At 39.4% G+C, this 12,800-nt stretch overlaps 1 protein-coding gene across 3 annotated transcripts; it reads right to left on the minus strand.

Moving 5' to 3' along the window:
- Positions 1 to 1,650: 1,650 nt before the first annotated feature.
- On the minus strand, positions 1,651 to 3,147 carry LOC129774126 (uncharacterized). Of its 3 annotated transcripts, none has more exons than XR_008742716.1 (4): positions 2,664 to 3,147; positions 2,338 to 2,544; positions 2,000 to 2,242; positions 1,654 to 1,924 (listed from the first exon to the last, which is right to left on the minus strand). XR_008742716.1 is itself a non-coding variant. In XM_055777828.1 (3 exons), the coding sequence occupies exons 1-3, from the start codon at positions 2,776 to 2,778 to the stop codon at positions 2,202 to 2,204; spliced, it is 363 nt and encodes a 120-aa protein (XP_055633803.1). In that variant the 5' UTR covers positions 2,779 to 3,147; the 3' UTR covers positions 1,651 to 2,201. The 3 variants fall into 3 exon arrangements, 1 of the variants encoding a protein (XP_055633803.1); XR_008742717.1 differs by having other exon boundaries at positions 1,654 to 1,927; XM_055777828.1 differs by having other exon boundaries at positions 1,651 to 2,242.
- Positions 3,148 to 12,800: the final 9,653 nt, after the last annotated feature.

The raw sequence follows: 12,800 nt of genomic DNA on the forward strand, positions 1-12,800 counted from the left end.
GTGCTATATTTTTCACACGATCGGTTATTGATATGAAATTTAACGAAGCAATCAACATTTAAGTTCCAAATTTAAATTTTATTTGCTAAAATTTATCGTATCACTCACCTTACTCTGAATACAAAAATGCCCCCGACTTGCATATATTTGCAATGTCGATTTCCCACAGGCAGCTTGGTTTTGACGTCTCTGTTAGTGAATACATTTTGGTGGGAACAATAGTTCCCCCTGCATTCATGTATTTGCAAACCGATTTCCCCCAGGCAGCTTGGTTTTGATGTCTCTGTTAGGGAACAAATTTCGCTGGGAGCAAAAGCTCCTCCTTCTTTCATGTATTTGCAATGTCGACTTCCCCCAAGCTGCTTGGTTTTGATGTCTCTGTTGGGGAACCGCCGCATGTGTCGTCAATTTCGACCAATCAAAAGTGGGTATTTCCGTTAGGATAGGGGTTGAGATTTTCCAATTGTTCAATAATTAGTTTCATAACATATATTATTTTCTTCAATATAAAAAAACAGGAAGTGGGTTATATCTAAGGTATAACCGCAAGGGTGACGTAGGACTATCGTTGATTTAGAGATCATTTGTTTGAAGTTGAATCTGAATTCATTCTGAATGAATGAATATTTGGGGGACTTCGAAAACGAGAGCGTTACGTTGGAGGCACAAGGTTTTATGCATCCAATATTGGATACGGAAATATCCTACTGATGGGGAAGAATAATCTTCAGAAGCTATCCTGTTAATTGCGATTGATTGAAAAATCACAAAACCAAATGTATTTGGTCACAGTGTTACATGGATAGAAAACATTCAAATAAACTCTTTCAATGAATGTATTTTTAAATTCCCAGAGGAACTGGCAGAAACTTTCCAAACGGAAAGAATTCCGCCCGTGTATGTGTGTGTGTTTGTAGCGGCTGCTTCGAGATCTTCCCGGGGAACCGTTTGTGGCATCACTCTCCTCCTGATGGATTCCCTTCTGGCCTAAGGTGCACAAACAGACTCTTGGTGACCCGTTCATCCGCGCTTTCATGATAAATGAAGAGCTTCACCACAACAGCGACAACATGCTCCAATCGCTGTTCAATTAGAACTGAGTGGATTTCCGAACGGCGCTCGCTTATATACCGATTGGTAATTTCAATAGCATGTTTTGAAAGCAAATTTAATACTATTGAAACAAGTTTTTGGATCAGAAAGTAACAAGTATAGAACGCGTAGACATTTTATCTTTTGAATGAAGTGTTTTTCATACCATTTCGTTCAGTTGTTTAGGAGCTATTAACGCTCAAAATCTCGGTCTCCGGCGTAACGCTTTCGTTTTCGAAACTTTGATTTTACACCCCGGTATAGAAATGAAAGACGTAGTCCTACGTCAAAATAAACTCATAATGAAAATTGCTCTCCGGTGGCGTTTATACGTAAATATCGCAAACCCCAAATACGCATTTTCGAAGCACTAAAAATAATAAACACTGCAAGCAACAAGGCAACAAGGATATCTATTGAATTTCAGTTCCGGTGACGCAAATACGTATATACCGAAATGTCCCACTTTATGCGGCCAAATTATAACTGAAACAGGCTTTATCTACACAGTTCAAAAACACCAACACTTAATTCAAGACATCATCGTATATTGTAAAAATGGAAACTAAAATGTAACAAAAAGGCATACACTATCTCAATCCTTATTGAAAGCATTTTCAGTAAAAACAAAACCTTCAAACAGAAAATCGAAAACAGCTCACAACTCAACAAATTACGTAGGCGGAATCTTCATCATCTAGAGATTACTCATGTGGCCCTAATTTGGAAACTTGACCGCACAAAGTAATCGTGATCTCGAATTGATGTTCCGTTATTCTCAGTCGCAATTCGGGACAAGTGACACGGCCTAAATTTCTCCAAATCTGCAAAACTGCTATGAAATATCACATTCGGGTTATTTATTTTTTCAACAAACATATATTACGGAGTAATCAAATCATCTTACATATTGGCACTTGGCTGAGCCGATCGCCGCGCCAAACACAAGTAGAAAGCGAGAGGGAACAGGTAGACAAAAAACACTCCATAGACATAACAAACATAAATAATGCAACGGGGATTGTTATTTACAGCGCACGTGTTTGTTTGTTGTTAGATTGAAGGTTCTCTTCGGTGCATCAACTCGTTGGTAACCTCACCGACGACGCCTAATCGCCCGTCGATTTCTTCTCGGGAATCTTTTTGCCAGCTACAACAACAACAGAAAACGAAACACAAATAGTCCATTAGAAACATCCAATCCGGATGATTAATCGGGAAAGGTGCGTGTTAGCCGCCACCCACCGGTGATGAGCGTGTCGGGGTGCTGCTGAACCCGTACGACCACTCGCGAGGTGCCTTCCTTGTCCAGCTTCACCTTGCTGAGTGCGGTGAGCTTTTTGTGCCGCAAGTAGGCCCGCTTGTACTCGTCCGGCGGTGTGGATTTAAGTGCGCCCACGCTCACCCGGTACTCCGCCAGCGGAATGACGGTTGATGACACTGCTACCCAATCTGTCCGCCGGGCGCATCCGGCAAGCAAACGCGGAACGCGGAAACAAAACAAATAAACAAGGGTAATTGAGCTCTCATTCGCGCCTCGCTGGGTGGGCACCAAAAATACATTCACTCACCTGGTTCGAACTTTTGTCCGGCAACCTTCTTGTAGTACATGGGGCTCGCTTCGATCGCCAGCAGAAGTACGGCCAGCGCAAGGACGATCGTCGTCAACATCCTGGTTGGTGACATTTTCGAACGGTTCTCGTGTCGTTTGGGGGAAACTATTTGAATAATTTACGCCGCGCGAAAAAATAAACTACTAATCGAAGATCCACACGCTTCCTGAGCTTCAGTTTGGCGAGAGAGCACAAGTGAAACTGCGATACAGCGTGTGGATATGGTCGCAATCGCGAGGACCAGTTTCACCTGCGAAGCGTGGTATTTGAGAGATTGCGATTGGAAGAGAGAGAGAGAGAATTGAGACCTGCAAACCTCGCATAGGTGAAACGGACGGACGGACTCGCTGAAGATCACGCGAAATCGATGTGAAAATGTGAATGGGAGTGAATGGGGCTCTGTGCTGTTCCGTCTCGGAGAAAAGTATTGGTATCACTTCAAAAGTACAGTGTCCTCAACCACTTGCCGTATGATATAATTTCCAACAACAGGGCCTAAACACGAGTACAGTGAGTCGCTTCGATACTCTGCTGAGTGTGTGTATCTTATATTATTATATTATTATATTATACTAGCTGACCAGGCAAACGTTGTTGTGCCAAATAAATTATTTCTAGGGGGCTGTCCACATACCACGTGGACAACTTTAGGGGGGGTAGGGGTTACGAAAATGTCCACGCTTGTCCACGGTGAGGGGGGACGGGGTTTTGATATTGTCCACGTGGAAACGTTAAGTATTTTTTAAAGTAGAACATTCAAGTTAGAAGTCAAAATTGGATGAGATCTGTTTTAAATTTACACGATTCTTTGAACTTCACGCCCGCCCTGAGTACTCAGTATTCATCAATAAAAATACTGAACTGCCTGAGAGTGCTGCTCGGTCAAACATCCATATTTTTTCATATGACTGAACCTCTTTCCTGAGATGTATATTCTGAAGGTAACGCACATGAACTAGGGTCCAATTTATTCCAATCGGTAATAGAGGGCCATTAAATCCGCCAGGATAAAGACACCCAATAACACAAAGAATGTTGGATTTTGTTTAGTATTAAAAATCACGACTTAAGTGCGGGTTGAATTCAGCTTTTGCTCTTGATGACAAAACTGTTTGGTTTGTTTTCGAGAACTCAAGGATTTCTGAACATTGAAACGAAAAACAAATTCTTCCATGAGTGTACGGGCCGTATCTCTGGAGATCTTTTTCTTGCAATGATGTTGTTCTTCATTGATGTCTGGTAATTTTTGTAATGCGCTTTTTTTTAGTTGTCTGGAAAGTTCATGCTGCTACTGCTGATTAATTAAAAGAAAAGATTAATCTTTCATGCACATGAATTAGTAGATTCACTACAGATTTCAAGGTTGCAATATTTGTACAATCCGATAGGACTTGACTCGATGAGATTAAGGGGGATAGAGACACGAATTTCGGACGTTTGTTCGAGCTCCGAAAAAGTAAAACAAAGAATATGTTTACCATCCATTATATCACTATTTGTTATATCAATGAAACAAAAAAATTGAACGGAAAAGTATATATCCATAATTAGAAGCTGATCGAGTAAGGGGGTTCAAAAAAAAAGTTGTGCCATGGCGTACAAGATTCCAGCACTTCTGGTTCTCTGAAACAAACAAATCGAACAGATTCTGAATCAGTAAATATGCCTCTATCGTATGAACCTCGGACAAGTCAAAAACCTGTTTTTTGATAAAATGGCGGAAATTTGAACAGATTCTGAATCAGTAAAGATGCCACTATCGTATGAACCTCGGACAAGTCAAAAATGTGTTTTTTTGATAAAATGGCGGAAATTTGAAGGAAAAAACTGCTGTTAAAAACTTTTTTTTAGTTTCTTGTTTTTTTTTTTAAATAGTAAAGTTACGAAATTATGATTTTTTATAGGTTCACGCGATAGAAAGATACATACAGATTGTATACATATAAACATTGATCGGATAAGTAGAACTTGAGATATCGTGTAAACCAGTTTGAAAAACATATTTCGAGAAAAACGCGTTTGAAGTTAATTGTTATAGCCGTACTAGATAAGATATCGCATCACTAAAATGGCTATAACTTGGTAAATAATGAGATTTTCAAAAAGTCTCTTCTATGGTATATTCCTAAATGTCTGAATTAGAGAAATATGAAGAAAAAAAATTAAAAAGTCACAGGAGGGTTGTGTACGAGACACGACCGCATAGTTGACGTAGGATTCCGTTAGGCTGTCTGTTGATTTTGGATATGTTTGAAGAATTTCATCGTTAAACTCTTTGATAATGTTTTGGTGGCCGTTTGGTTTGGTTGTTACTTTTCCAAATTTTCTCGCCGTATAAACTTTACTTGGATGAAAATAAACACAACAAAACAGACAGCTTAAACCAAACGACCCGTTCTCGAGCGGGAACACGATCTGGTTTTTATTTATGAAAATAGAAATAAATTGTTTCATAGATCAATTCATTTCTAACACAACTTCTACCATATACAATTTCACACTTACACTTGTGCTAAATTTTTCACAATACACGATCGGTCATGGATATTAAATTCTACGAAACAACCAACATTAAAGTTAATTTAAATTTATTTGCTAGAATTAAATGTGTCACTCACCTTACTTGCAATATAAAAATGCCCCCGACTTACATATATTTGCAATGCCGATTTCCCCTGGGCACCTTGATTTTGATGTGTCTGTTAGGGAACACATCTCGGTAGAAACAAAAGTTTCCCCTCCTTTCATGTATTCACAATGTTGATTTCCCCCAGGCAGCTTGGTTTCGATGTCTCTGTTTGGGACCCGCCGCATGTGTCGTCAATTTCGACCAATTAGAAGTGGGTATTTCCGTTAGGATAAGGGTTGAGATTTTTCAATTGTTCGATAGTTAGTTTCATGACATATATTATTTTCTTCAAAATAAAAAATTGTTATTGAGTGCCGAAATCGATTGACGCGAAAAATTCATCAATCCATCATGAAATGACTGAGCAATAAGCGTTTGAAATTGGACAGTTTTCACGAAGTGCTCGATTATCGATTTTCAATTTGTACCCCAATATGTTCCCGAAAGACGTAATCCTACGTCAAAATTGATTTTTTTCAAATTTTTAGACTAGAATACCCTCTTAAAGAACGCAACATTGTGCTAATTTTAAATCCGACCAGATTCAGGAATAAGGGTTTATTTTACCGAAAAACACTTGAAGGGACTTATCTCAATCTGCGATTCGTTTTATAAACGCGACGAAAATTCATATTTGTAGCGAATTGTAAAGGGCAAATCATTTACAAGAATGTTGAGTTAAAAAAAATCTTAGCAAGTGAATGAAACCCCGAAGCAGGTTTTCGCTTGAAGAAAGTTATGGCTGGGTCTGGTAGGACTGGAAGAAAATCTGTATCATGAGCTTCTACCAAGCAACTAGTTTCGATGAATTCCAACAAGTACTGCTAGCAGCTGAACGTATGAAAATCAACGATCCAGAACCAGAGGATGGAATTCTCAAGTTGCATGAAGGATGCTGAAATATCCATTAATCTATGATCGAAAAGATGTATGCCTACAAAAATATGCTTTTGGTTTTTTCTTTAGAATCGGCATGAATTTTTCAGGCCAATATTCAGCATGATTTATCAATTAAGGGTTGTAGGTCCACGGAATCATCGATCACGATGATACTGCAGATTTTTTGTTTTTACTAGGTTCATTATAGCCATCAGGCACTACCGAACCTGTAAAAGCGAAAGTCATTGATGTTTAGACGAGAACATTCTGTTTTCAAACAAAGTGGTTGATTTCATTGTCTGATTTTCTGAAAACTCAAGCAGCCAGCCAGCTTTAACAAAAATACTCGAGAATAAGCTCACAAAGGGTATTTTAAAATGGATATGGAGATAACGTGAATGGAATTCGGAAGAAAATAATGAGCTCTCGGACAATGTTGAAAAACATCGAAGATTTCAAGACAAATCGTTACCATTGGTAAGGCTATAATTTTTATCAATAAACATATGGAAATTTAAGCGAAAAAATAGAATTTCTTGATTTTTTCCTCAAAACCGGAGGAATGTCCACGTGGACAACAGGGGGAGGGGTATAAGAAATGTCCACGCTTGTCCACGGAGGGGGAGGGGGGTGTCTAAAATCATGCTTTTTCTGTCCACGTGGTATGTGGACAGCCCCTAGTGAATATTTTGGGTGTTGAATAAAACACACTAATGTATTGTAAGTATAAATCGAATGTGACCGATAAAAAACGAATTAAATGATTTGAACGAAAGGTTATATGATGTTTCTTGGTGTATTTCATGAACGTAACTGACATGTTTGATCTCTTAAAAGTTAAACGTCAACTGAAAAAAGTAATGTAAGTTTGTCGTAAAGTAGAAAAAATGAAATATAAAAAATCAATATTTATTGCTGTCTCCTTGTTAGAAAATACGTGCATGTGATTTTCAACATGGCTTAGTTTATAACAGCTTGGTCTCGTGCATAAATTGGAAAACGTTCAAATTAATCGGCCTGTTTGGAATCGCGTTATTTTATCGTTTGCATTCAATCGAGGAGTATTCACATCGGTAATCTAAGTTTGAAACACATCCATATTGCTTCCTTTATTCATGGATGTTTTTATTACTCTTCACCGATTTGTAGAACTCAATATTCATATATGCATATGAGTGATCGGATTTTACAATTCGATCGAAATCGACTTTTACACTCTTAAATTCGTTCGCCTTGTTGCGAAACAATGGTCAAAATAAGTTGTATTCAACAGAATACAACCAACAATATGTGGGGACGAATACGATCGAACTTCATTTTGTGTTTGAACACACGCGCAATGTCATGACAATGCATTGCGCTTTGGCCTGACTAAAACCAAAGCTGTGTCGTCGTTGCTCATGATAGTGTCTCGCAAGTGAATGTATTATTCCTCGCACCACTTTTGTTGATTGTGTAGTAAGAATTGCAGTCGTTCAATCTCTACCTTCGCGTATATGTCGACCATAAATTGTTGGCACAGCTTACGATATCTTGAATTGGCGTTTCTTGACCATGTCAAATCACCATATGATAAACATAAAAATCCTTCGAGCGCGCCCTCTGTTTGTTTCGTCGCATGTTCATAAATATTAAATAAAAATGAGAAATGATGTTCATAATGAATTAAGTATCTGTGACGGGGTCTCGTTGGTCTAATGTTTTTGCAAGAGTTTTTCCGTTAAAGAAACCCTTCTGACTTGCACTGTAGCCATGCGTATTCTTGAGCTTGCCACTCCAGAATACATTCAAGGCGTATTGTTCGTCATAGAAATCTCAACTATTTACTAATAAAAATGACGCAAGTAGTACTACGTTGAGAAGGCAAACCTTGGGAACGTTAGTGCCATTGAAGAAGAACATAGCGAGGGTCGTATGAACGGTGTGTGTCAACGATGAATTCCAGATTCCGTAGAACTACGTCTTTCATTAAGGGTGCCAAATCAGAAAACAGGTCACGTTTTTATGAAATAAAGTTAACGTTAAAAACTATTTTAACCGCGAACGGATTTTTATGATTTACATACTAAACGAATCGGAAGATTTGTTTAATATGCTATACATTAGAATCCCTTGGTTTGTAAATGGTTAAAATTCATGAAAACTTTAAGCGTTTCTATTTTCCCATACATTTGTTCAGTCCATTTATGTGCTTTCCCGAACAGAGCTGTCGATAACGAGCAACGAAGGGGAAATCGTAGGATATAAAGTCACCGTGAACAAAGGAAAAGAAGAAGAATGAAGGGGAATACTTGCCTAGAGTATAAACAGTGGATCTCGCTGAGGCAAACTTTCATTCGGCATCGGACTGTTGAGCAATTCCGTTCACTTTGCTTTCGCTGCGCTTCGATCTAAGATTGGACCCCACCAGTGGTAATTCAACTTGGATATCGTCGTGTGGTTTTTCCAGTTCGTTTTTCGCGTTATTCGTATCGTGTGTTTTTCTTTCCGCGTTATAAATTGGACGCTTCGCATAGTGTGTGATGAGCAAGAAGAAGAGGAAGGCTGGCTCGAGCCCTGCAAAAAACGAACGCATTGCCGGGGGCAATAAAATTTCGAGACAAGCGTCATCTAATGATGCACGCGATGTAAGTGCAGTGAAAAGCGCTCGCACTGAACCGAGCCTTCGCATCGAACAACAGCGAAGTAGGTGACTTTGGCGCGTCGGTCGAAAATGTAAAGGCCGTTACCCAGGCAGTAACCAGCTCCCCCCGCTGGTGGTGAACGCGGTTGCTCTTGACAAACTCATCAGCGAATTCGCATCGATGGGTGTTACAGCAGAGTACAAGCTGTTGTGGCATAATTCAGTCTTTTTTCCAAGCAGTGAACATTGTTTGTTTTCCGTCATCATAAGGGCTTCGATGGTGCTTTTGACATTGCATGGATATATTAAACTGACGTTATGGCGAAGCAGGCGTTAAGGTTGTGCGCCATCATTTGGGGAATACTAAGCATCTTGAATGACGTACTGAAATGTTATAAGTTATTTGGGTTCGCGTGCCAGTCGCAAAACTGCCTTCAACTACGATTGCATTTGCACTGGTTTTCATCATAATGAAGCAATGCTACTGTTTTCGAGGTTGTGGATATTAAAAAAAGAGTTTATTTCGCTTGTTTAATCACCAACAAAGTGAATATCGTTCTGGAATTTTGTATGTGATTAGGTTTCGCTTGCCAGTAGCAAAACTTCCTCCACTAAGGGTGACAGCTGCGCTTATCTCGAGTATGAGAAAGTAATGCAACTTTTTTCGAGACCAGTAATATAAACAGAAGTGTTTCTTTTGAGAACAGCGCAAAATGATGACAGTGTTTATATTCCTAGTAGTTTGAAGCCACCAATGTATGGCTCTGTATGCATGCTATGGCGAACGCTTGTTTGGCGCTTGGTTTACGTTGTACGAACGATTCCTGGAGGTGCAATTCCACTGAGGCAATACTTAATAAAATGTAGCATGATATTTGATACTTGCAAGTGGTGTTATTGTTGCTGTTTCCTCGCGGTGCCAAAGATATATTGATATAATCGACTGTAACCGAGTCTATGTCAATTGCGAAAAAGGCCACCGAAATAGCGTTCGAGGAAAATTTTCAATGCATTGAGATGAAATAAATTGCGACATACGATCAGCTAGTGTATTGCTCTGCGATGGCAAGAATGAATCATCAGTCAATTATCGTCAACTGATTCTACAATGAAAAACCATTTCAAAGATTTTACTACTAAGCAGTTGTTTCTAAATTTCACAGCATTATAGAATAATATCCGAAGGTTTTAACAAGCGACTTTTATAATATAACAGCGTAGTTCTACGTCAACAATGCGGTTGTATCTTGGACACAACCTCCTATATTTTTTTCTTCGCATTAAATTTCTCGTGTCACCGTGCTATCATGATTCCAGCAGCGCTTGTGCTTTGGATCTACACACGTGCTCTCCAGCTGATGTTTTATCAGGGTTGATGGCAATAGCGTGATTGTCATTTTGTAATCCGAGCAAATGTGATTTGAAGAATTTCGATAACTCATTGGCTCATTCAAAAAGGCTTCCAGCTCGTCGGAGATGCTCCCTGCTTTAGATGAATTGATATTACTTGTGTATTTGTAGATGGATGTTCAATGAAGCGGGCGTTACGCCATCAGTCATTGAACAACTTAAAAAAATTCGTTCTGTTAAAAAAATGGGTGGGTTATATCTATGATATAACCGCAAGGTTGACGTGGGACTATCTTAGCGTAGCAATCATTTGTTTGTATTGATTAAATTTTTGATTGAATAGAACAATTCCCGAATTCAATTGAATTCAATATATTTGCCATGTGAGTAAAAAGATTGTATTATTCCATATAAGATCTATTCATGCATTCGTTACAAGTAAATTTAATGACAGTCCTTTTACGTTTGGTATGACGCCTAGGACAAAACATGTGAACGGAAGAATTATCAAACGATTATTTTATTTCACGTTTCCTTCTGAAGTTTGCATCTCTCAAGTGTACGTATTTCTCGAACCGCGAATTTGCTTGATTTGATGAACTTCAGGCACTCAGTTTTGATTTTGACATGTACGTCGAACGCATATTGTTTAATCAACAGGCGTCATCGCAGCAATAGATTATCAACATCTTGCCCAATCATCAAATGGTATGCGTAGGAATTCAGTGAGCAGAGGATATGAAGGCATATCCTTCAATGCAATCTTGAATAGCTGGGCCAAAGCGTAGTGTTCGTACCCACTTTTGTAATCCGTGTTAGGAAAACACTTTTAGGAGTGCAAAAAAACATGCAAGTGTAGAAGTACCCCCGGAAGACCGTATTAAAGGAAACATATTCTAGTTTGCACAAAGGCAAGCGAATACAAAAGTACCCGCAGTTTGCATTTATTTGCTGAGCCGATTTCCCCAGACATCTTGGTTTTGAAGTCTGTGTTAAGCAAACACATTTCAGTCGGCACAAAAATGCCCCCGACTTTCTCAGACACCTTGGTTCTAAAGTCGGTGTTGGGGAAGTACATTTCAGTTGGAACAAAAATACCCCCGACTTTCATGTATTTGCAATGCCGATCTCTCCAACGCTGCTTGGTTTTGAAGTCTGTGTTCGGGAACATACTTTCATGTATTTGCGATGCCGATTTTCCCAAGGCTGCTTGGTTTTGATGGCTGTGTTAGGGAAACCGTAGATCGGACCAATCAAAATGAGGCAGTTAGGGCGTTTAGATAACGTTCAACATTTTACAGTTATTCAATTGTTCAACTAATGAAAAATAACATTTTCTTAAGTACGATAGAAGCGTAGAAATATTCCCTATCAATTGATGCCAACATCTTTCTGATCCAGTAAGAAATGTTCGCATTATAAGCATTCGGAATCTTTCATTTTATCCTGCATGTTCCGTGTTTAGGTTTTCATTTTACCCCCCATATACTCCGGTTAGACGTATTCCAACGTCAAAACCATTTCGAACGCCCTCGATGCCGCCTTGTTCTGGATTTGCCACCAAAGCAGTTTGTATAAAGAACAATTTTTTTTCTTCTGCTACCTGATGCCGTTTTGCGATTGCGTTTGCCACTCGCCACTCGCTGCAACTGCCTGTTGTCTTGATGTCCACCGAACCGAATGTGTTCTGTTCTGAATGCGGGTTTTCTTATCGTCGCGAGCATCTTTGCCAGCTAACTCGATCACTTCGGCGGCCGAAACTATATAACGCCGGCTAGGTGGACTGGTGCACTGGGACTAACGCGCTCGGCCTAGCTACCCTTGCGGGGAACTCCAGATCAACACGGTCCCTTCACTTTTCCTCCTTTACCATGTCCAGACATGGCTGCTTGGGTTGGTTTGTTTATGTGTTGTGATGCGAACCGATGTGGTGTACGGTTTGAATGAGAATGATCGTTACGGCAGCGGAGCGGGGATTTTTAAGCTGACTGGCTGGCTCGAGAATTACGCATGTGTGAGCCAATGTTTCGTTCATTTTGTTCTTTTTCTTTTCCAATCGTGCTTCATTCTATTTCGCTGCTGCTCTGGTTGCCCGTTTTGGTCGGTACGATTTGAGGAGCACAAAATGGACCAATCAAAAATGTGCACATAGTGCATTTGGACAATGCTTGATATTTCACAATTATTCAATTATTTATCTCAAGAAAAATGAAATGTTATTCGTTATGATAGATGCGTAGATATATTTCCTATCAATTGATGCAAAAACCTTTGCGATCTATTGAGAAACGCTCGAGTTATAAGCGTTCCAAATCTTGCATTTTTTCCTACTTGTTCAGTGCCTAGATTTCCATTTCACCCCCTATATCTTCCGGTTAGACGTAGTCCTACGTCAAAAAACAAATAATTTCTAAGCGAAATCGCTGTTATTTTGTTTTGCACGCTGGCGTAGCATGCTTTATTTTTGAGTAAGTTTTCTTGAGAACAAGAACATAAGCCATCCATGAGTGTAGTCATCACCAGAATTCTCCATTTGCCGTGCGAGGATATTTGTGAAAGATACCTGACATCCCTAATCGAAGAGAGAATATTATATTGAACTAGCTGAGCCGGC

The sequence above is a fragment of the Toxorhynchites rutilus genome, chromosome 1 (assembly GCF_029784135.1).
Source record: "Toxorhynchites rutilus septentrionalis strain SRP chromosome 1, ASM2978413v1, whole genome shotgun sequence".
Lineage (NCBI taxonomy): Eukaryota > Metazoa > Arthropoda > Insecta > Diptera > Culicidae > Toxorhynchites > Toxorhynchites rutilus.